Genomic DNA, 25,661 nt, shown 5'->3' with positions numbered 1-25,661 from the left:
TGAGACGCCCGTCTTCCTACCTATAACCGTAGGCATTAAAAGCCTGGCTTCTCGCAGCAAGGGCCAATAGAGATGCAGCACTTCAGTCCTCCTAAACACGCTAACCTGTGCCTTTGCTGCCTTGGTTGGAGCCTGATTTCTGAAGTGGGCCTGAGAAGCAGGAGGATAGGACTCATTTGGCAAAGTGGGTGCTGCGTAAGAGGCGAAGGCAGTTGCCACTTTCTCCACCACCTGGAACACCTTCATTTCATATCCATCACCTTCCGCATGCCTGGTTGAAGATCCACCACCCTCTTCCCTACATATTCATACAACAGGACAGCTTTATCATGGCAGCCATTCAAGTGGATGGTGAACTGCCTCTGCTTCCGATCATGCCCCACCTGGATGGGGAAGCCACCGATTCTGGGTTCCACAGCAGGTTGAGCAGAGCCGCCTGCGCCACGGAGGAACCTCACACCCCTTTCCACTGCTGACTGCTTCACTTTTGTCTGCCTTTGGAGGGGAGCCCAGGCGGGAGGGGGGAAAGAGTGTGAAATGGGACGGTCCATCCCTCCCAATCCTGATCAAGTTCTTGCAGGCTAGCTCCTAGGGGAGTGATCCGTGTGGTTCTCCGGCCAGGAAACTTTGCAATGAGAAGAGTAGGGGGGGAAACTTCTCCAGCCGCAAAGCCTGCATTCGGTGACAGGAGCTGAAGCAGCCTTCCACACACCAGGTTTTTTAAATCGGGAAGGAAAGTGTTTTTGGGCAGCAGCCCCACGATTCCCTCTCCTATTCCACAAATGGCGCATGCGGCAGTCAAAAAGTATGAAAATGTTACATGTAAAACCAAGAAATGAATGGAAAGTTATGCTGTTGATATCAATAAAAAGATAAATTTATAATGATTGGTATGGCCTCATTCTCATTGCTATATCACATTTTGCAGAAAAGTTATGGAACATAATCACATATCCCCCTCGTAATTTTGAATTATTTTGGTGCAATTTTGAACTGAAGCCGTACCTTGGAAACTGGAGCCAATTAATATTCAGGACTTAAATTTCCTTTATTAGTGACCCAATTCTGGTAAAATTAAGCTACTTTAATTTTTGAGGCATTCTCCTTGTAGACCAGTACAATCGATCTCTTCCTGAACTATTTTGTGTGACACACTTTCCTAAAAAAAACCCAACTGTGTGAGTTCAGTTAGTTGATTAGAATTATGGCCCTTACCACCTGCCTGAAACTGACCAGACTTTATCAGTTTCACAACAAAGGCTTTTATTATCACCAGTAATATGAGAGCATTGGTCAGAAATTTTTTTATTACCATTTATTACTGTCATGCTGGTGAATGGGTGTGATCTTAGGCCAGGGGTGTCCAAACTTGGGAACTTTAAGACTTGTGGACTTCAACTCCCAGAATTCCCCAGCCAGACATGCTGGCTGGGGAATTCTGGGAGTTGAAGTCCACAAGTCTTAAAGTTCCCAAGTTTGGACACCCCTGTCTTAGGCAGTTGCTAAATGAGGGTCAAAGTAATAAATGTGAGAATCTGCTGCTTTATTTTAATTGTGAAATAATTTACTGTTTGCAATCAAGTAGTAATAATATCCCCTATCTATTTTCTAGATTATATCAAATGCAGGAAATATGCATACTTCTGTGGAGGTCAATTAAAACTTATTCAAGAGTGGTAGTCAAAGATTATATTTTTTTTTAAAAAAGAAAAGCTTTCAGTTTAGATGAGTACATTTGCAGCAAGTCCAAGAGAAATGCAGTAAACGCCAGGAGCAATGGATAAATTTGTATCTGAATTGAGAGGCAGTTTTTAGCTGATGTTAACCAATCTTGAAAAAAAAAAGAGTAGGATCAGATTTTGGCTGGAAGGCCATCAGGAAATCCCAGAAACGAAGGCTAGACAGGGAAGTTAAAAACACCCAGAAGAAGATAATGGCAAATCATTTCCATATTGTTGCAGGAAAAACAACATGGAGATGTCAATGTAGCCATGAGGAGCTGAGGCCATCCTGAAGGAGTTTTTAGCTTTATCTTACTGCTGTAAACATAACATATTTTACTCATGTTGTCTCTTGGACATTATTATGAGTGTTCCTGGTCATTCATAAATTCCTCCACTCCTCTTAAAGAACTATCACCCAAATGAAGTCATCAGCTTAAATATTGAAAAAGCAATCTAAAACATTTTCTATATTTTTTTTCTGATATGAGCTAAATATAGCTAAAACAGACTTATCTAATAAGCTTATAAATGAAGTAGAGAACTAGGAAACAGAAGAATTTTTACCTATTAACAGTTAGTGATTTGAACATTTTGAAGAACATTTTGAAGTGCTTCTCACCGTAATCTTTTTATTGGGAATGTAATGTAATACTGTACATCGTAAGTCAAAGACTACCAATTATTATGATTACTGATCATGCAAGGCATTTTACTTATATCCAGATTAATTGTGTGTAAATGTCCCTCGGAACTACCACTCAAAACAGAAATGTCAGTCCATTAGCCAACTATTATTTTTTATCATAGCCTGGAGAGGTTTTATTTTTTCATTTTATTTGGTTTGTCAAACATGTACAAGATAACAGGTATAAGTATAAACATGGACATGAAGAAAGGAATGAGTACAAATAAATGAGGACAGTAAGACAGAGATGGTAGGCACACTGGTGCGCTTATACATGCCCCCTTTACGGACCTCTTAGGAATGGGGTGAGGTCCACGGTTGAGGGTTTAAGGTTTAAGCCGTGAGGGTTTGAGGATGTAACAACGGAGTCAGGGAGAGCATTCCAGGCTTTTACCACTCTGTTGCTGGTCGTATCTCCTACATGGGATGCAATCTAATTTTGTTGTTTTTAAACAACTGGAAATTAGGAGATTCTTGCTAATTTACTTTAAATCATCAGGAAGTCTATTGATCTTAGGTTCCTTAGCTCCTTTCTGGCTCCCCCTATCTTAAATAACTTTCTATTTTGCAGAACTCGCTGAAGTGGCTTATGTGTGTAGAAAGAGTTACATGTCTAATTCACTCAGCCAACAGCAGTATTGTGAATCCTTGTATGTAAAAATGAATCAGCACAGGATTCTTATAATATGAGTCAGTCCAGACAGGGAGCTATGAACCCTGAACCGGTCCAGACACTGAGCTATGAGGTCTCAAGTAATGAGTACTGTAATAAAAGTGCAGGGATGCGGAATATTTGAAACTGTTAAGCCGTATTTATCTATATCATTATTTAATATAGTATTTAGTAATACTTATTATCTAAGTATTATTCTACTAATACTTACCTGTTGGAGGAAGACAATCTTTCCAATCAAAGTAGCCAGCATAAATCCCGGGTTCCAATGAACCTACTATGGGATCAGCCTTTAGCTCAATGTATATTTCAAATAGCCGCTGATCTAATTCTTTTAATGAATCCATACTAACCTAAAATAGAGACAACCATGATATTAATAATATTAATAGAAAGAATTTACATGTCACATCCTTTAATCTTGCAAGTATACTACTTAGGTTAATTGCATTTTTAACCAATCAATATAAAACATATTGGCTGTATATAAACCAAAGTTACTTGTTACAAGAACAGACTGTTGGACAATTTCCCCCCAGATCCCATCTGGTTCAATGAAAAAAAAAAAGGCATCCAATTACGGCAGTGTTTCTCAAACTTGGTGACTTTAAGTCCTGTGGACTTCAACTCCCAGAATCCCCCAGCCAGCACAGCAGGCTGGGGGATTCTGGGAGTTGAAGTCCACAGGACTTAAAGTCACCAAGTTTGAGAAACACTGAATTACGGTATATTAGTATACAGGAAAAACAAGTAACATGACAAAGATTGTTACTGTGGTTTTGAGCTTGTAATTCCCATTTACAAAATGATACCCAAGAAAAACTGTTTTTAAAAATTTCAACAGGGATGAGATAATGTTTTCCAATGTAAGAATACTCAGCAGAGCAGAAAGCAAGGTGCATGGTGTGGCAATTGGCATTTCATAGCCTTACACCGCTTGAATTTGTTTGACTAAAGCAGTGCTTCTCAAATAGTGGGGCGCGCCCCCCAGGGGGGGTGCGAGGCTCCGTAAAGGGGGGCTCATTCGACCTCGTTTGACTGTCAGGAGCGAAGCTGCCATGAGATGACCACGCTCACGAGCATAACTTCTGCTCCGCCTTCCAAACTTCAAAACTCGGCTGCCGAGTCTTCCAGCAGTGGCTGCTCTAGGAGTGCGCTCTATGGTTGTGGGCTGGCTGCTGGACAGAGAGTCTTTTGGATATAGAGTCTTCCAGACAGAGAGTCTTCCAGCAGCCAGCCCACAACCATAAAGCACCCTCCTAGAGCCACCGCTGCTGGAAGACTCAGCAGCCGAGTTTTGGAGTTTGGAAGCCAGAGAACTTTGTCCTTGAAAGTGGTAATGTCTTTCTATCAGAGCATATGTAACTATTTGAACAAAACTGAAAGTTCATTCTTTTCCCTTTGTTTTATATCTACAATCCTAAGCGTATTCAAGTTCCACTTTTTAGGCCTTATCAAAACAGTGCTAAACTAACTACGCTTGGACACAAAGCTATAGTAATTCTGCAAAGAGCAATCATCTATAGTGGATAGATTCTTCTGAATATTTATTCAGAGAGATATAATCTCTCTCTCTCTCTCTCTCTTTTCTGCTACAGTTAATAAAGCTATTCTTTGTTGTAAATTGATCCACATTTCTTTCTTTTTTTAATTCTCTTATACGTTAATAAGGATACAGTGTTATGCAGAGGTGTACTTATAACAATTTTATAGACAAATGATACTATTTACAGTCGCGCGGGGCGCACGAAATGTTTTCTTCTTCCTAGGGGGGGCATGACAGAAAATAATTGAGAAGCACTGGACTAAAGTGACATAAAGCATCTGAAATAATGCTGTGTGTTTTATTAATATGATTTGAACCACATGACACTGGAAAAAACTTTATGGCTGTCATTCCTTCAAAGCTGGCAAGGTAAGTAGAACAGGAACTGTAGGGATTCTAGGAATGGTATTTTATTATTAAAGGACATAATAAAAGAAATCTTGAAAGTTGTCAAAAGTTCCTATTTTTCCCATCTAATGTCAAATGAAATTAATTCAAATTTCTCTTGCTTTCTTCTTTCTCAAAACTATTTTTTTAAAGTCACTCTCTTAACAGTTCACTCATTTCTTCTTCATTGGCAAAGTCAGGTTCACTTTCCTTCATAATGGGAAACGTGAAATTCTAGTTTGACAGGCGGAGCCATCCAATAAGGGAAATGTCTATTCTTAAGTAAAACGATGTAGGTTTTTTTTTCCAATCAATCAAAATATTAAAGCAGCGGCATTATTTATTCAACTCTTAAAAGTACAGTGGTATCTTGGTACTTGGTGTTAATTTGTTTTGGGAGCCGCAATGGGTTTTAGAAAGGACAAGTCAACAAATAAATCCTTTGTTTTGGCTGGGAAGACATTTCGGTCTGTCCCTATTCCTATTTCAGTGACTTTCCCAGCACGTCTGACTTTCTGTGCATCCTCTGTGGCCATCCCCCTCCTTTTGCAGCGACCTTCCCAGTATGGCTTACTTCCTGTCTGTTCCCCCATCATCCCCCTCTTCCTACAGCATCACATCAAATACTAAATAAATGCTGAATACTGGGACAACATCCTATCAAAATCTGTTGAGAACCAAATTAGATGGGCTTTGAAGTAATTGAGTAGCGAGGTACCACTGTAAACATTTCTTAGGCTTGTGAGAAAGTCTGAAAAAAATGTGACTGCCTAGTGAACAGATGCTGTGTTTGTTCGAGTTCTTCCCCCCCCCCCCAATTCATTTTGAAGCATTCACAGCCCTGCCATGTATGTTTTTCTTCCAGAAGTGAGATGGATAGCAGTAATCAGACCTCCGACACTGACATACAATGGATAATAGGGCTGTGCAGGGAGTACTGCAGGCTACTTTTGCTGACCTGGCTGCCTGCAGTTCGGCAGTTCAAGTCTCACCGCCTCAAGGTTGACTCAGCTTTCGATTCTTCTAAGGCCCGTAAAATGAGGACCCAAATTGTTGGGGTTAAGATGCTGACTCTGTAAATCGCTTGGAGAGGGCTGTAAAGCACTTTGAAGCAGTATATAAGCCTAAGTGCTATTGCTATTCAAAGACAAAAAATGTCATAACACAAAGACTTGCTTGAGGTGCCCTGTATTGAAGACTGCATACCCAGACTAAACTTCAGACTTAAATGTGATTAGTGTGGAGGGTGCAAAACTGTGAATATATTGTACTTCACAAGTTTTGATTTTCCATTCTGAAAATAGGTGGACAATAAGTTTCAGCAGTTGGGATTAATTTATTTCTTGATCCATTTTACAATTTGTAAATCCTGCTTTTCTATGAAAATACATAAATCACAAATGTATAATTAAAGTAAAAGAAAGTCAGTACAGTTAGTCCTCAACTTATAACAATTCGTTCAAAACTACAGGGGCACTGAAAAAAAGTGACTTATGACTAGTCCTGGCATCCCCATAGTCACATGTTCCAATTTTGTCCACTTGGCAATCAGCATGTATTTGCTATGTTTCAGTGTCTCGGGGGTCATGTGAATGCCATCTGCAATCTTTCCAGCTGGCTTCTGATAAGCAAAATCAATGGAGGATGTCAGATTTGATTAACAACTGTTGTGATTCATTAAATTGCAGTGAGTTGCTTAACAACAATGGCAAAAAAAATTGTAAAATCAGGCGCGACTCACTTAACAACTGCCTTGCTTAGCAATAGACATTTTGGTCCCAACTCTGGTCATACGTTGAGGACAACCCGTACAACTTTAAAAACGAGAATGTTCTAAAATGGTTTCATTTTTGGTAAGTTCTTCTAATCTTATGAATTTGCTTCATCTGACTATCTGTAGTCAGAATTTTTTAAAATGATAATCTAATTCCTTTGTTTTAGGGTGGAGTCGGGGCGACTGTGTCGAACTGAACATTTATTGGCCAGATGCCCTTACTGACGCCTACGTGGAGTTCACAGCAGATATTTTTTTCTTTGGGCTCTGACAGAGAAACATCTGCTGCTGCCTAGGGTTGGACTCTCAACCTTCTGAGTGGGAAATCAGCGTCTTCACTTCTAGGCCACCATGCTACTTTTCTGTAGTCAGAAAATACTTACTTGAATAATTTTTTCCACTCCTTGGAAACCAAGCTTCTCAAAGTGTTCGGCTAGATTAAGGAAAGTGTGACGTTCCAAATAGCAGCAATTACTGAGGACAATTAAAAGCCTTCGTTCCTAAATCAAAAAAGGATCCAATGAAGGGAAGTTCTTTAAGAAGAAAATGCACATAGCAAACAGTTTGCCCTAATGGTACAAGAAAAGGCAAATGCTAACCAGTTAAAAGTTTAAATAATTAAGTAGGACCTTTAGCATTTTTATTAATTTTATTATATGTACAGAAAAACCAGAACCTTTGACACCTGAAATATTCACAACAGAGTATACAACATCACTGAATCTATGTAAAAACTATTCTTCCATAAGGCACCAGTTACTTAAGGTGCATCATTCTTCTTATATAGAAACATAACAGGAATCATTTATCAAATGTGTTTTGAGATTTGAAAGATCAAATTTGAATGCACACCTGCTTACCAATCAAAAGAAGAAAACAATGAGCATGGCAACGCAATCTGGACATCTTACAGCATCTTTTTAGGAAGTGATAGTTTCCTATTTTTTCCTGTTTTCAGTTAAGAGTAGGTTGTTGTTGTTGTTTTTAATTTTGGAATCCCCCCCCCCTCCTTACATAATTCTTCTAGCTCAAATATATACTTGGCTCTCTTTGTATGCACTGCATACTTTATATATTCCCACCGATTTTCAACAATATTCAATATTTTGAAAGCCATTTCAAAACAATCATCTTTCTTTCCTATAAATACTTCATGATTCATTTTAAAGTATGGTTTGGATTATTGTCTTACTGAAATATCTAACCTTTCAACTTCGATATCTCCACCAAGTACTGAATACCATCATGCATAAGCTGATGTTTACACTCTATTCTTCTTTCCAGCCTCACAAATATTTCTTGTGTCCCTGGACATTGAAAAACTCCAAAGGATAGGATTACTCTGACGACTTTTCTTCAAATGTTTCACATTCCCCTCTCACCTCAAATTTTTGTGTGGCATGGCTGAAAAGTTCAATTTTTGTTTCATTAGTCCAAAGAACTATATTCCTAAACGTTTGAGGCTTAAAGGTTTTTTCTGAGGGGAAAAGCATAGTTTAGAAAGCACCAATTTATTTTGTGATGGTTTCAGAGAAAAGGTTAGATCATGGCTGTATACGTAATGCTTTACTATGGACCTAGAGATAATTACTATAGTGTCAGCTAAACTTTTCAGCAGGTTGTTTCCAGTGATTCATGGCTTCTGTTTTGCAGATCTGACTAGGTGTGTGACAGTTTCAGCAGAGATTTTTCTTGGTCTTCCAGATTTTCCATTGCAGAAAGTGTTTTGATTTTTTGCAGCTTTCTCCTACTTTTAAGTGTGATGTTAAAATACGTTGCTTAGAAGAAGCAAAGTAGACAGAAGACAATCACAATTGGAGAGAGAAAGAAGGTAGCAGTATTTGTTCACCTGGCAAAATATCTTTTATCTAGCTAGCTAATTTTAATGAATCAATTCTTTTTTACCATCTTCACCTTTTGAAAATAGCAGAAATAAGTAACTGCAAAAACGGGACCAAATTTCTGCATCTGCCGTATTTATTTTTTCCCCCGTTCAACAAATGATAGGCTATAAATAGTCAATATGGATTCAATTGTACAGAAAGATGCCTTTAAACTTTCTACCACCAAGAGGTTGTAGCTTCTGTTCATTTAGGGATTGATGAAACAGACAATTTAACCAGAGATGCCTAAACTTTTGTGTACAACTGTATATGCAAATAAATCAACTGATGTGGAGTTATGAGCGAATTTAAGTGTTTGTGCAAGCTTTTAACTAAAGCAGACATCTAAATTCTTGGCTAGCCAACCACGAATTTCTATTATATTACAGTTTGCAAAACATACTCTGCTAGTAATATTTCCATTTGCAAAGAAATAAAATTAGTGCAATATACAATAGAACATACTTCTAAATGAATTATAAACATATTGCTTAGATAATTTGTCTTAATTTTGGATTTGATGAGCAACAATAATACTTACTACAGATAAACTGAAATCTTCATGGATGCTTCCAAATAAATCTGAAGATGAGATGTCACCTGGAAGACTAAGGCATTTTGCAAGTAGTTAGTAATTAACTCATCTTGATATTAGGATAAACCGGCCTTATAAATTTATATTTGTTTCCTAATAACCCTAATGAATTTAACTGATATGGATTCTTAAAAAAAAAAACCAGTTAAATATACAGACGGAAACTCTTATGTTCCATGCTAAAAGTTTTTAATTTTTAATTTAAAAAAAGAGACCTGAAATTAATGAAGGGTCATTTTTCCTTTGAACAGAACCCGTATTGAAGAACATGAATTCACTAGAGTTGGGGAGCGAATTTAAATATATAGTTATATAATAAAAATGGAAATTATAGTTTATTATTTGTCAAGCCTTACTTAAAGAATTGATTTTCCAAATTTTTAGAAACATGAACCATAAGCTAACAACAGATACTGTTTGCATACTATACTAAACATGTTTTGATTCAATGTAAAAGTTTCTAAATTATTTAGCTGTGTCAAATAAATGACACAAATTGTTTGCAGAATCTCTAAAACTAGTGATCTGTGAATAAAGTGTTCCTAATGATCATTTCAAGGTGAAATATGACTGAAAAAGTTTGCCAGATTCTAGAATCAATTACTGTCAAAAAAACTCATCACCAAATTATTTCACTTACTGGGTAGTGTCTATATCACTGTCAGGCTTCGTACTCAGTTGTTCCAGGCAGTCAATGAATACCTGCAAAAGAAATAAAAACAATATATTTAATACCATAATTTATTACAAGTAGTGCTAATCAAGATAAGGAATTTAAGTAGTATTTTCCAACCTTTCATCTCTACAGAGTATTTTTTATTTCATTCAAACAGTTTAATTTTAGCTGAACTTTATTGTCTTATATTTGTTTTTAAATCTACCTCTTATTCTTGGTAGACTGAATAAAATAAACAGTTATGGCTTTAAAGATTTCATCAATCCACAAGCAAAGGGGAGATTTTATTGTTACTACACCTCCAAACGTGATGATTTTCATTGCTTTCCTATACAAATGTGTGTATCTGTGTCCCAAAAGAAATGGGAACATATGATGGAAACATGTATTCTCTAATTTATTTTTTTCTTTCTAAGACAAACTATACAATATTTAATAGATATTTCCTTCTTCAGTTCACCAATTCTCCATCTATATTTAAATGGATTTCATCTAACCCTGCCCTCAAACCAGAGGCAGGCATGGGAAACAGAAAAATGGCAGTTCATAATTAGCAGGAAATGTCATATCACTTCCTCTTTCCTGTCGTTCCCCCCCAATATTTCTTTTGTATGTCTCTAAATCTCAAATACAAATGTTAGCCTTCACAATTTCTGTAAATACAGTATTTTCTTCTTTTCACTGTGGTTTTTTGCCTTAAAAAATGAAAAAAATGCTGAACAGAAATATGCAATATTTTGGATTTGAAGGCAGAGAGTTGCTTTGGTGTGCAAGGGGTTCCCTTGTAGCAGCTGTCTGTAGCTCCTTAAAACATCTGCTTCTTTCCTTGGAATTGTAGAAAGGTGCAGCGACATTCATGTCTCTGCATACTGCAAGGAAACCTTTTGGCTATGGATTTTAAGCAAATCCATTTTAGGCAAAAATGAGCAAAAAACACCCTGTTTTTCGCAAAAATGGGCCCGGGTTTTTTTTGTCAAAAAAAGGGCATGAATAGCCTTTAGGAGGCTTATAGAATGCTCCTGGTGGTGGGTGGGCAAAATTGAGCAAAAAACAGCCCATTTTTTGCTCATTTCTGCCCTCCGCAGCCCCCAGGAGTTCTCTGAAAGCCTGCTAAAAGTTATGCACAGCCATTTTGGTGAAAGGGACGGGGTTTCGGAAGGCAAAAAATGCTGTATTCAGCGTATAAAACGCACCCAGATTTTCAGCCTCTTTTTTGAGGGAAAAAGATGCTTCTTATACTCCGAAAAATACGGCAAATCCTACATTAGTCTAGCCAATATGCATCTGATACAGTGAGCAGTAGCTCATGAAATTTTATGCCTTTTAAGAAACCATTTTTAGTTGGGAAAGGTGCTACCACACTCTGTTCTTTTTTGCCGACTCATCCATGTACTCTGCTTGGTAAATTACTTTGCTATTGTTTTCTTTTGTCTAGGCATGCCAAGATCAGCTAGACGCTGTTTACATAGTGAACAAAAAATAAATCATCACCTTGGACCCGTTCTCAGCTGTCTAGAAACTTCATGCATTAAAAAAAACCCCAAATGTTCTTACTTAGCTTTATTTCCTCATTTCAGTAGTTGGTTCTAGATAACTGTATTGTTCTCTATAGTTCTCTATAGCTCTAGATAACTGTATTATTATTATTATCTACAGCTAAAAGTTTCATTCAGGTCCCACAGTCTATGGAAGAAGTACAGAAACAGCAGAGTACATGTTGACAAGGAACTGAGAAAAAATTGATTTGGAGCTTCTTTTAAATGAAAGGAGAGTGTCAATATTTTCAGTTACCTCAAAATAACTCCTCAGTTATTCTGTTCAGTTCTAATTTGTTAATAATAAAGTTCAGTACTAGTGGCACAAGAAATGGATGATATTTATAAACAGTAACTCCTCAAGCACAAGTAACTGAACAAACCTATTAGCAATAGCACTTATGTATCACTCCATAGTACTTTACAGCCCTCTCTAAGTGGTCAGCATATTGCCCCCAACAATCTTGGTCCTCATTTTACCGACCTTGGAAGGATGGAAGATCCTATTAATTTATATCCTTAAGTCATACATCACCTGCATGATATTAATGCTCAGATGGCACACATCTTCCTGTATTCTTGTTTGCTGAAAGACCTAAAGAAAAACAATTATTGGAACAACTGAGTAAAATGGCTTCACATGAAAAAGCCAAGCATTTCCGATGCATTTGTCTTGCTTTTAACTAACAGCTTTCAGCTACCCAATGCACTCTCTAAATAGGGACTAAAAGAAGCAATAACCAGAAGCTAGATTTAATTTCTTATGACATCTTTCAAGTATTTTGCTACACAGATCCAGGAGTTTGATCTTATGAATGCTTTACAAGGCACTGAAGTTTGGATGCCAAGTGCACAGATCTGCAGTTAAGTCAATAAATATATGTATGTTAATTATCTTCCAAAATAAATCTATTAAGGATGCCAAATGTTAGTTTTCTCTTCAAGTTGTAGTAAAGAGAACATATATGAATCTGAGTGCTTTGATTACTGTAATTACTACTGTGGCTTGATCTATTTTCTGCAACAGTTACCTAGATTATTTTTAGTGATTTCTCATTTTGAAGTAGTCATGGAATCAAATGATTTTGAAGAACAAGTTATCAGCTTAATAATTTAATTTGCAAAAATGGTAAATGCTTACTGAATGTTTAATTATTCAACACACAATATGAATAGACTGCACCAAGTTCCACCTGCAAAGTGTAGCTTTAAATTGTTTTATATTATTAATTATTAAATCGAACAAAAAAGATGTATTAAACATTACTTACGCTAGTCTCCCCAGGTTTACAGTCCAAAACTCCTTTAAGTGACTGGATAGAATGTATGACACATTGTTCAAACTGTGATGGCTAAAAGGAGAAAGAGGAAACTGTAGACTAGTAATAAAAAAACTTATTTCATAATTTTTTAAATTACAAATAAAAATCACTGTATTAATTTTTAATTAATTATACATTCAAGAATTTGTCCACTTAAGGATGAAAAACTCAAGTTTGTGTACTACCTAGTAGAGTGTTCTAGTACATTAAAGTATCTGAAACTGTGTAAATCTAATAATATAATGTCATCGAGATCTCTGAAATAATCTAATAATACAGTGGCCTTTATTTTTCAGAATTCTTCATCTAGCAGAACCAATATACTTAAAGGGGATTACATTAAGGGCAACTTTCATAAATCAGCTTTCATAGAAAGTGCTCATTAATTGCAATCCTATTATAAAATATATTCTACAAATTTAGGGCGAATACACACTTTTCTATTCCCTTTAACAATTCTGTGATTCAGGTTAAAAATTATGGTTAACAATGAGAAAAAAATAGCCTGTAAAAGTGAATGGGGATTTGACTCCAGATTTTCTCAGTCTCAATATGATAGTCTAGCTCTTCACTCCTGTGAAGTTCCCCAGTTCCTTCCAATGTAGTTCGTCTGAGGTTACAGCTTCTAGTACTGCTATTAGATTGGCCTTCTTAAATAGATGGAACTTGATTTTTTTTTCCATATTCAATTTCCAGACATGCCAACCCAAATTTAACACTACTCCATTCAATGCCAATATTTGAGGAAAAAATGGTAATTTACTCACCAAACTGGTTAAGCTTTCATTATCAACAATCCAATCCTCCTTCTCAGCCAATTTTTTCACATCTGTAAAAAAAAGCAATAATGTCAAAAGGGTTATCTTCAGCATAGCAAAAACCTACACTACGAACTGAAATGATTTGTCATTTAAGAATGTTGTCAATGTTATTTTAAAAAAGAATGGCAACATCTTTTATACATTAAGCTTACTGATAGCAAAGAAGGAAACTGACCCTGTATTGGAAAGATTGTACATTAATTGTTATAATATCTTAGTTATGTTCACCACTTTGAGTTATATATAAAAAGCAGAATGAAAATCAAGTAATAATAATGTACGTTGTTCATTGTATTTGAAAATGTTTTTAAGAGGTAAAGCAATTATTGAAATGAACAATTTCCATATTCCACAAACTCTTTAATTAAAAACTATAGAACAAAACTATCAGTAAGGTAAATTCAGAGGTACAGGTAGTGTACCTTTTCATTGACTTTTCAAAGTTACTATGGTGCCAAATGAGATTTAAAAGCAGTCCTCAAACTTGAGAGCAGCTGCAGTGCCCCCAGAATAATATGTTCACGATTCACATGCTTAGCAATAGGTATGCCATTATAAGAGTTGCAGTATCCAGGAATCACCCTTTGCAACTATCATAGCTGGCTCCCCCGACAATCAAAGTCAACAGGGAAGTTGGCAGGAAGTTGCTGGCTACAGTCACATGACACCGCACTTAACAACCATGGTGATTCATTTAACAACTGCATCTGACATTGTAAGCTGGACAGTCACACAATGTGATGGAGATGATGGTCCCAAACCCGATCAGCAAGCAAGGACTACCTTATGTAAAAATAAAATCACAGATGAGGATTTAAAAAAAACCAACAATCAGAAATCATCACTGTTAAGAAATTTTCAAAAAAAACACTATTACAACCTTCAGCTGTATGTTGCAATGTAATCATTATACAACGGACTCTCAGGTCAAAAATGAGATCCTGGATGATTTGAAGCATATCGTTTGGTATTTCAAGTGCAGTAAGAGATTCATAGCTAAGCCTGGAAAGCCAAAGAAAAGAAAGTAAGATTTATAATGAGCCCACTTGCTTATTTTGTGATTCAGATGTCAAGGTATCCTCAGAGGGGATGTGTAATATGTGTGTGAATAGAAAAAAAAATCATCTTAGTACCTCCTCCAGTGGAGCCCTTTCTTTCAGCAGTGCCATATACTGAGGAAAAGTCCTAATGATATTTAATGCAATTGTAACTCAAAGAAAAATAATACAAGTAAAAGCACAACAGCGGTGCCAAGTGAAATCTAGGTCTGAAAATGGCCACTTTCTTTATGACACAGCTCTCCCCATCTATAGATAAACAGTATAGTATCATTATCTTGTTAGCAGGTTAAGACTGTGCCAGTAATTTCACCCTCAGACTCTGGAAATATTCATACCTTTTCCTCCTATGAGTGCATATTATGATTTAGTTTCAAGTAATTTAGTAGTGAAAACACTAATGTTTTGAATGCACAAACTTTTGCTGCATGACCGGACTAAAAGCCAACTTTTGCTGAGAGCAGGACGGACCGTACTTTCGAGTAATTCCCAAGATCTCATAATTTTTATAATATTTTTGGATTGGCCACATTTACCATATAGTCTTTAGTAGATGTTGACACGCTGCAATTCTTAAACTCTATTTTTTAGTACTTCCTTGTCTCAAGCGTGAGGAATAGTAGAGGAATTTGGGGAAGAAATGCTGGAATACTTGACAGTACGGGAATTTAAAGTTGACAATAGTCAATGTATAGTCTGAAGTCAACAAAGCATATTTTAACAAAAACAAATTAATACTAAGTAAGATTACATGGCAATAAAAACTAATGGAAAAAGGAATTTTAGATGCATTAAAAGCATAGTCGTAAGTAAATCCAATGAAAAATTTAAAGAAAGCAGACTCAGTCAATAGAATGCACTAAGATGTTATGGAAATATGGAAAGAACATATAACAAGGGAGAAAAAAGAGTACATACATACAGACTATAATTTGAATGGTAGGAATCTTATGTTTAAATAAAAGGAAGAAAGAAAAAGAAACTCCACTTCTTTGCAACATGCAATATCATAGCACATGTACAAAGGAGACAGAATTTGGATTATGATATTCATTTTCTCTATGTTCACCTTACTCCCTGCATCTATAACTCTGACTGGCATTTACCTGCAAAACAGAGAAAAAGAAGAACCCAGGATGCCAAAATAAAACAATGTGATATGAAAACATGGGAAGATGTTAGGGCACATCTTCAAGTGATTAATCTATAAGTTCATAAAAACAATGCAGCCAGTTCTGCTTTGTCTCTATTTTAATTTCTTAAAATAGATTGTGGGAATTAAGTGGTAAAACATATTCTGACTAGCAAATTAGTTAACTAGACCCACAGATGGTTTGAAAACTATACTCAAGGGAACATTGTCAATACTTCATCAAAATGCTATGAGGTAATAATCCTGAGCCCCAGTACTCTTCAAAGTTTCATTCATGACTTGGATGAAATTATGGAGGTAAATGCTTATTTGCAAATTTACAAACTTGTTTGGCCTAGCTAATATTCCTGAACAGGGATTCCCAAGGATGATGACTTCTCAGAGTGATAATGAGCACATTTGAGGGGAGTTCAAATTTTGGGAATGTCTGAAGGTCACTCTCAGAAGTGACTTGCACTCTACTTGGAAAAATCAACTTATCCAAGCCTTTTGTTGCATTAGTGTAACCCTTATGACTAAATCACTATCAGAACTTACTCTTGCTCTGCCTAAACAATATAATTCCATATATTATATAATGGTGAGTTCCAACTTGGAGTACTGTGTTCAGTTCTCAGCACTACATGCATGAAAGATTCAGAGGAACCATAACAGATGCATTTGATCAGTGGTTTGAAAATTAAATCACACGAGAGAAGACTGACAGGATTAATTATGTTTAACCTTGAAAAGATAAGGATGAGATACAACAGCACTTGTTAAGTATCTGAAGTGATATCACACATAAAATAAAGACCCAGTTTTTATTATCTCAGAATGTAGAACATGAAGTAATGGTTTGAAGTTAAAAGGAATAATATTTTGACTGAACATTAGGAAACCTATCTTAATAGGAAGAGCTGTTTGATAGTGAAATGAATTACCATATTTTTCGGAGTATAAGACGCACCTTTTGAGTTCCGGTTCCGGCGGCAGCGGCGACGGGCAGCTCTCTGCCCGCTCCGGCTCTCCGGTGGGCTTCCCCACTCCTTGGGGGGCACAGGACACCCCTCAGAGGGGTCCTGCCGGAGGGGCGGCATCGCGGGGAGCTCCTGCAGCGGCGGCGGCCGGCGGGAGGTCTCTCGCGCGCCCAAGGCACCGGGGGGCAAGATCGGAGGGCGCTTCGCGTTTCTGCGCCTCGCGCCTCGCTAAAGCCGACCGGAGAATGCAACAATAGAAGGAAGCAGCTGCGGTGCGGTGAGGTTGCTTCTCTCTTCATTCCCTATTCTATATGAAGAATTATTCAGCTTTTTTTTTTAAAAAAAACAACTTTCGGAGTATTCTGGAGGCGCGGCTGGAGGGAGGGGGTTTCCCCCCCCCTTGGACAAGCGGCGAGGAATAATTTTGCTCTCAGCCCCCGGGGAAGGAGGAGGGGGGAGAGCCAACGAATGAAGCCTCACCCAGGTTGAGATGATTTTCTTTTCAACTTAATTTCACTTTTTACTGTGATTTGAAGACTTTTGGAACTTTTTAAAACTTTGCTATGCCTCTGTGCCCAAAACTGGCAGGGCAAGATGGCACACTTCCGTTGTCTTTATGAATTGTGAAACCTGACTCCACCTTTAAAATTCAGGCTTCCGGTCTTTGTCTCCGTGTCTCCCAGAGGAATCTCTTGTGGATTGGTACTTTTTGAACTTTCTAGGGGAAACCTTTCATCTATTGCCAGACTTATTAGAGAGATTCTCTTCTGCCTGGTTCTTCTGCTCCCGGACCTCACCTGCCTACCCTTCTTTTCTAACTGTTTATCTTATATAGGGACTGAATTTCTAATGTTATAAAGGATGGCATCCAAAAGACCACCTCCTGGGAAACCTGGCTTTGCCACGTCTGCTCCAACATCTGTAACATCTAGTCCAGCCACACAGTCAAAGATAACAGAACTGATGCAACCTAAGACTATAGAGATGGACTTTCAACAAATGCTTCAACAAATTTTACAGGGCCAGGAGGAAATCAAGAAACAGCTAAGGGAAATGAAAGATGAAATTAAAGAAAATCAAGCCCAAATTTATAAGAACTCACAGAGACTGGATCTTGTGGAAGGGGGGGTGGAGGAGGTGAGGGGGGGGGGGTGGAAGCTGTGCAGAAAGGGAACAAAGATCTTGACATCCAACAGATGAAATTAGAATTTGAGAGAATGTCCTATTATCTTAGATTTCAAAATGTTATAGAAGAAGATGGGGAAAATATAAGGGACATCATGACAAACATTCTGGCTGACTACACACACAAAGAAAAACAACAGATGGGGTGGGATATAGACCTGGTTTATAGAGTGAACTCAGCTTACGCTAGAACACACAATGTACCCAGGGAGGTTCACATCAAATTCCTTAGAAAAAGCACAAGAGATGAAATTCTGGGTGTACAAAGGGGGCAAGCATTGACATATCATGATATGGAGATAACCATTCTGAAGCAGATCCCTAAGAAGATTAGAGAAAAAAGAAAAAAATATTCGCAATTAGCGAATAAATTATACCAGAAAGGGGTGTGGTTTAGATGGTTGATGCCTGAAGGTATGCTGATATTCTGGGAGGAGACAAGAATTAGAATTAATTCACCCATAGAGGCGCAGGCCTTTATGGAAAAAAATAAAACACTCCTAGAGAAACCACCAGATACCACAACGGACACGCAGGACACGGGAGGGGCCAGAGCTCTGCCAGTGGAGGGAGATGGGGCAATAGCAAGAAGACTCAGATCACAAAAATAAACAAGAAAATCATATTATTATAAACTGACCGAAAGTGAAAATGGAATTATATTTGGATTTTATACTGTAATGTTTAATTTGATTGAATTTAATAATAGAACTAATATGCTGATTGTAATTAATTATATACTAATGCATTATATATAAATGTATACTATGGGTATGGAGGGAGGGGGGCCACACACACTTTGCAACTGCCAAAATTTGTATACCTGTCCATTTACCCTTTTCCCTATAAATCTTGAAAAACCAATAAAAAATTTATTATTAAAGACGCACCTTTTTTCCTCAAAAAAGTGGCTGAAAATCTGGGTGCGTCTTATACACCAAATACAACATTTTTGCCTCCCGAAGCCCTGCCTTTTCACCAAAATAGCCGTGCATACCCTTATGGAGGCTTTCAGAGAGCTCCTGGGGGCTGGGGAGGGCAGAAATGAGCAAAAAAATGGACTGTTTTTGCACACACACACACACCCTGCTCCCAGCAGCACTCTACAGTATAAACCTCCATAAGGCTATGCATGCAATTTTTTTGACAAAAAACAGGGCAGTTTTTGCAAAAAACTGACTGTTTTTTGCTCGTTTTTGTCTCTCCCCCCCTTCCAGGATCACTCTGCAAGCCCCCCCCCCAAGGCTATTCATGCCTTTTTTGAAAAAAAAATGGGCCTGTTTTCATGGAAAATGGGCTGTTTTGGGGAGGTTTGCAGAGTGGAAAAACTTTCTTTTTTCCTTTTGGAAAGCTCTTTAACTGATTGATGAGAATTACATTGATCAAGTGCTTTGCCAGCAGAAACACCTACCTATCTACTGTATTTCTCTCTCTCTCTCTCTCTCTCCCTATCTACCTAGCTACACTCTCTCTCTCTCTCCCTACCTACCGTACCTATCTATCTATCTATCTATCTATCTATCTATCTATCTATCTATCATCTATCTATCTATCTATCTATCATCTATCTATCTATCATCTATCTATCTATCTATCTATCTATCTATCTATCTATCTATCTATCTATCATCTATCTATCTATCTATCTATCATCTATCTATCTATCTATCTATCTATCTATCTATCTATCTATCATCTATCTATCAACTACCTACTCTTTCTCTCTCCCTACCTACTGTATTTCTCTCTCTATTTCTCTCTCTCTCTATCCCTCTACCTATCTACCTACACACACTTTCTCTCCCTACCAACCTACTGTATTTCTCTCTCTCTCTCTCTCTATTTCTCTCTCCCTCTTTATTGACCGACCGACCGACCGACCTACCTACCTACCTACTCTCTCTCTCTCTCCCTACCTACCTACTGTATTTCTCTCTCTTTCTCTCCCTTTCTCTCCCTCTATCTACCTATTTTTTTTAAATTTGCCTCTTCAAAACCTTGGTGCGTCTTATACTCCGGTGCATCTTATACTCCGAAAAATTTGGTACCAAGAGAGATAGCAAGATCATATTCATTGGATGCATTCAAGAGGAAGTTTGTCAGAAGATTTAATTTTGATTCCAGCATTGAGCAGGAGATTGGACACAATTGCTTAAATGTCTTTTTCCAATTCTGGGATCCTATTTTTGTGGCTACTTTGTCTCAATTAGATCTGTAGTTTTGTAAACTCTAAATTATTTGGGTCATATAGAATATTCAAAACTGGTTCAGAATAGATGAGACTTGCTGAAAGAAACCACACCTGACATTGATTTAAGATAAAACTAACCTAACAGTTTGAATGGCATGGGGTAGCCACTGACTAGAAAGCTCAGGTTTCATGTCCCAGCCACCATATTCTTTTAGTTCATTTTCTTCAAGGCTGAATGGAAGCAGAGCACCACGTATCAGTTTGACCTGTGATTGCATCACTTGCTGAATCATCATCTAGGACCGAAAAGGAAAGACATCATGTTGAGCCAATGATAGCTGTACATAAACCATTGTATATGGAAACAAAGGAACATTCTCTTTGATAAAACAGTTCATTAAGTTCTGTCAGGACTGGGATGAAGGTAACAGCAATTTAAATAACTGAATGTGTGGAAGGTAAGTTTTTTAATTAGCCAATTTATTATTAGTCAATCTGATTAAATGTCCTGTTACCACTGGAAGATTAGTCTTGCTAATTTTTCATTCTATAATCAGACAACTGCCAGCAGCAAAGAAGTGAAAGAGAGAAAGGATTTATATTAGCAAAGGCTAACCAAAAAATGCTCACACATAATAGGGTTCCAAAAACCAATGACGTCAAGGTACAAATTAGGTCTAGGGAACAAGATAAAGGCTCTAACAGCTGAACACAGGAGCACATTATACGAAGACACATCCAGCATTGTATTATGTCCCATTAACCAGAATGGTATTGCAGATTTTAAGCCTATGCCATAAAGTTCAATACAGATTCTCTGTGTATCCGGCAACAACAGGTTTTGCTCAGTAAATTATCACTACAAACAGCCTTCACTCTAAACCAGGAGTGTCAAAATCACATAGTTAAGGCATTGTCATGTGATGTATTGGGACTTTTCCCCTCTTCGCTAAACCGGGCATGGGTGTGGCCAGCATGTGACGCATCCGGCCCATGGGCCGTATTGTGGTCCACCGGTAGTCTGTGGAACTGGAAGAAGAGTTGGACAGTGAGGAGGTTGGGGAGGACCATGGGCCAGTCCTGGAATCTGGGGAAGGCTCAGACGAGAGCTCTGCGTTGGAGGCAGAGAGAGGGCCAAGGCCATTTGGTAGTTATGTGCTGTCTCCGGAGCCTCCGGAGACTGACATCAGTGAGGCAGAAGTACAATGGGAGCCTTTTCCCAGTGTGCGCATGCGCAGAGCTGCCAGAAGGCAAGAACAATAAAGAAAACAGGGTCGACTTGGGAGTAAGGCTTGGAGATGATTGGCCCCTCCCATAAGACATAGAAGAGGAGCAAACAGGACGTGAGCCTTTGCAGAAAGCAATTAATTCATCTGGTTGGCCTTGCAGGCTGTGAATGATTATAATTGACAGCCGTATAAATAAAAGACGTTTTTGGGACTAAGATTGTGATTTATGCTTTCTCAGGAAGCCTAGGTCAGAACAGGCCAGGTGTTTGACAGCCCTCCTCTCTACTCTTGATATTTCTGCACCTTTTAGCATACTAAATTTGTACCTGCTGTCATCACTCAGTGAATATAGAAGGCGTTTGATGACGTCCTGATTGGAATCTGTATTGCAAGTATCCAAACAGCAAGAAACAGTTTTCCTTCACTTGTTCTGCTGGGTCCTGGATCCTGGCTTTATCAATTTCCCCCAGGCTTTTCCACATCCTTTAAGGTTAAGCCCTACAGGGCCACTGCATTCAAATGCAGTTAAAATATTAACACACAAGGCTCACTTCTGGTTTAAAAATATTTAAAATCACTTCCGATTTCCAAAACCATCTAATAAATGGATGCCTGCTCCCTTACCTTGAAATCATTTTGCCTCTGCCTGGCATTCTTCTTTGATCTTTCCATTTGGCCAGATTTTTCAGCAGTCTTATAAAAGAAAAAGAGATGCCAATCTTACCATTAGTATTATGAGGAACACATGAACTATTCTATGCATTCAATTTTAGTACACACAGAAGAGTATAATTACTGTAAGGAGTTTACAGCAAGTTGAAAAGAGATTTTAAAACTGGATTAATGTTCTAGCATGCTTTAATAAATTAACAGAGAACATTAGCAGAAATAAAAACATTTTGATATTTTAACCTTTTTCATACCAAAACAGTTTTCCTACTAAATACTCCTAAAAATGAGTTTGCTATACCATATTCAAGTATACTCAATCAAAGTATATTAAAAATATTGTTTTAGTATCCTTTCAGCTTTCCAAAGAACGAAATGCAGTCTGCCTACTAAGAATGAACCAAAGCATATCCTCTTCCATTTAGAAATGTTTAGCTGAGCAGAGGAATTCTATCTATACATTCTGAATATATAACAATTCTCTATTTTGGTGAATTCCTGATTGTGTTACAAAATCTAGACCCCAGGGTCATTAATTAGGGGAATCAAGGGAGAATGGGTCTGGTTAATTGAAATTCTTATGTGTTTTGAATATGGGATTAGATTATATGATCTCTGTTTCCTTGTCTGAAACGGTATAGGGTTTCCTGCCTAGGCAGGGGGTTGGACTAGAAGACCTCCAAGGTCCCTTCCAACTCTGCTATTGTATTGTATTGTAGATATACAGAATCTATGAACACTATAAATATATTCACCGAAATATTTCCCCTCTTCCCACTTTTTTTCAATTTTGTTGAATCGGTTAATCCCTTCCTGTAGAAATTTCTGTAAACCCAACGGTTACAACTTGCACATTCACCACATGTATAAACAAGACTCTTCACTTCTGTTACTAACTTTCTAAACCTAGTAAAACCATAGAAATCCTTAACTGGCTTTTTAAAATATGCACGTCATCTTTATGAATAGTGAGACTAAGTCATTCAGCTTCTTTATTACTATTTCCCCCCCTGATTGCTCATTACTTTCATGACTAAATTATATCCTATGTGAGTTTCCAACACAACTTTTATGAGAACCATTATGTCTGTGTTCAACTGGCTTCTTATTTTTAAAGTAACACAAACATGAGAAACTGCTGGCCAAAAAGGAATGCAACATTTATATATTTGTGCACTACTTCCAAGCATGGAAATGTTTTAAAACAATCTTAGTAGCTTGAATATTGAACTGAAGCACGGATATCAAAGAATTGGAGATAAAAAGCAGTCATCTTCCAATTTCCTTAGCCCCAGGCGTCCACCAATGAGGCATGCACCTTTTTTAGCCTCTTCGTCTGTCAGACAGAAGCATAGTAGAAAAAGTAGTTAATTTGAATTTGCTGTTGTACAACTATCATTCTACTCTCAACACTTGATAGAAATGGCTGGGGAGAGCAGTTGTCATTCTTTAGGTGATTGTATAAATGCTGGAAGATTGGTAATAAGGGGCAGTCATGTTTTGTCCATATTACACAGGGTGAAAAGGCAAGTAATAGTAGTAGTCAGTACTATCTCTTAACATCTTAAGAGTGATAAATCCTTGAAGCTGCTTAGTGTCATTTTTGATGCAGAAGGAATTGCAGAAGCAATTTATAAAGGAACAATAATATATTTATATTCTACTTTCCTTCTCATATCTCAATAGGCCTGCAATTCCCAATTCAATTACAGGGACAGAGATGCTGATTGGATTATGGGCATCTAGTGAAGATTATAGAAATTTGAATCTGAGACAAATCCCCAATTCTTACTCTAAATTTCAGCTACTGCATCAAACAGGTTCACAAGGGAAAAAATGATCCCCCTCCCCCGCCCGTCCCCCCAACTTCTCTGACCAGTTGGCTCTTCCTTAGGTTTTCAGAAAAATTAATCACCTGGTTTGTTAGCAAAAAATTATGACAAAAGATTAAATCACACTTGATATTTAAGCAAAAGAATGTTTGAATAAGTCAAACATTGTTTTCTATTCCCCATAAACTGCATATTGTCTAAATACCAAATGCAAATACTCTTACCTCACTAAATAAACTTCCATTCACATAAGAAATCCAAAGTTTCCAGAAATTGGGAAGCTGGCTTACTACAAGCTTAGTTAACTTTTCAACAAATGCTACTTGCTGAGGAGTTTTAAATCGCCAATCTGAAAAAGATACAAGATACCAATTCATTACCAGAAAATTGTTAAAGAGGAATTATATTTGTGATTGACATCAAGTGTGGTAATTCATAAATGCTAAAGAAATAAATATGCTAAATAGTGTTAAATAAGACTTGGCACCACACTGCTTCACTTAGCAAATTTAAGTATCACAGAAGCGCTCATAGTAGAGTTTAATTGACTAACATTTGTGATTCAAAATAAATTAATCCAATTAGCTGCTCTTTAAAAAAATCTGATGTCAATATACTTAAATACAGCTACCGTAAGCCAAATTAAGACTACGTAATGAGATAATGAGAGCAGACATTTAACTGGCGACCTCCTAATTAGTAATTCAAAGTTTTACCTAATGCATTACACCAGCAAATATTCTTCCATTATTTGCAGAATGGAAAGAAAATCCAGTACAGAAAAGTGTAATGTGATCACGACTGGACTTACTTTCATCACGACTGGACTGAGTGCTACTGCCTCTTTTCAACGAGGCACTTCGACTGAGATGGCCAAGTGACGATGGGCGAACTTCACTGTCCAGATCGAGCAGTGGACTATGTATCAATGGATTGACTAAATGGGAGAGTATATTAATTGTTGGTGTTAGTTAATACACAGTATTAGTCTTTATAATTTGCTGTTATCCATTAAAATAAACAGAAAAACCTCACAGGTAAATGTATATAATTATTGCAGCTTGATTACAACAAACAGGATTGAAAAAAATCTCTTACTAAAATGCAAAATAAATAATCTATTAATTATCTATGCTTCTGGTACTATTGAAATTGCTTCGATTTTTCAGTTTCTAATTGTCAGAAGGGCTGCACATAGTGTGAGAGCCTTATTGTTCACACATTTTTGAGTTAGATTATCTGCTAAATTAAAAAAAAAACCTCACAGATGAAGATAAAAGTAGTACTCAACACTGATTACAACAAACAGGATTGATTTTACAAATAGTAGTTGGCTGGAAGTCTCAAATCTTCTCTCCCCAAAGCCTATTTGCTGCTTGTACCTACTGCTTCAAGGCAGCAGCCTGGTAGTTTCTGCTGCTACCAAGTATCTTCTAGGCACCATCTAGATAAAGGTAAAGGTTCCCCTTGCAGATATGTGCTAGTCGCTCCCGACTCTAGGGGGTGGTGCTCATCTCCGTTTCAAAGCCAGAGTCAGTGCTTTCCGAAAATGTCTCTTTGGTCATGTGGCCAGCATTACTAAATGCCGAAGGCGCACGGAACGCTGTTAGCTCACCTCATTACACACACTGGGGATTCAAACTGTCGACCTTTCGATCGACAAGCTCATTGTCTTAGCCACTGCGTCCTTTACTTACTATCTGTAAGTCTTAAGTGTATGAGAGTTAAGGCTTTCAAACTGTACATCCCTTCTGACCATTAAAA

The 25,661-nt window shown here is 37.5% G+C and overlaps 1 protein-coding gene across 3 annotated transcripts in view; it reads right to left on the bottom strand.

Moving 5' to 3' along the window:
- The window catches only part of EXOC2 (exocyst complex component 2), an 89,455-nt gene that overhangs the window by 15,604 nt on the left and 48,190 nt on the right, over positions 1 to 25,661 (bottom strand). For 2 of the 3 annotated variants that reach the window (XM_081952526.1, XM_081952527.1), the window contains exons 12-23: positions 24,709 to 24,834; positions 24,122 to 24,246; positions 22,021 to 22,089; positions 20,306 to 20,463; positions 14,502 to 14,623; positions 13,568 to 13,629; positions 12,750 to 12,830; positions 12,014 to 12,073; positions 9,908 to 9,969; positions 9,214 to 9,280; positions 7,173 to 7,289; positions 3,294 to 3,435 (exon numbers count right to left, since the gene is read on the bottom strand). In XM_081952526.1, the coding sequence (XP_081808652.1) occupies positions 3,294 to 3,435; positions 7,173 to 7,289; positions 9,214 to 9,280; positions 9,908 to 9,969; positions 12,014 to 12,073; positions 12,750 to 12,830; positions 13,568 to 13,629; positions 14,502 to 14,623; positions 20,306 to 20,463; positions 22,021 to 22,089; positions 24,122 to 24,246; positions 24,709 to 24,834 (1,191 nt within the window). Of the gene's footprint in view, positions 1 to 3,293; positions 3,436 to 6,331; positions 6,637 to 7,172; positions 7,290 to 9,213; positions 9,281 to 9,907; positions 9,970 to 12,013; positions 12,074 to 12,749; positions 12,831 to 13,567; positions 13,630 to 14,501; positions 14,624 to 20,305; positions 20,464 to 22,020; positions 22,090 to 24,121; positions 24,247 to 24,708; positions 24,835 to 25,661 lie in introns of those variants that run through there. The other variant, XM_081952528.1, reaches the window with a different exon arrangement.

Source organism: Natrix helvetica (genome assembly GCF_964273705.1).
Source record: "Natrix helvetica genome assembly, chromosome: 4".
In the NCBI taxonomy this organism is placed as follows: Eukaryota; Metazoa; Chordata; class Lepidosauria; order Squamata; family Natricidae; genus Natrix; species Natrix helvetica.
This window is presented reverse-complemented; position numbering and strand designations above follow the sequence as displayed.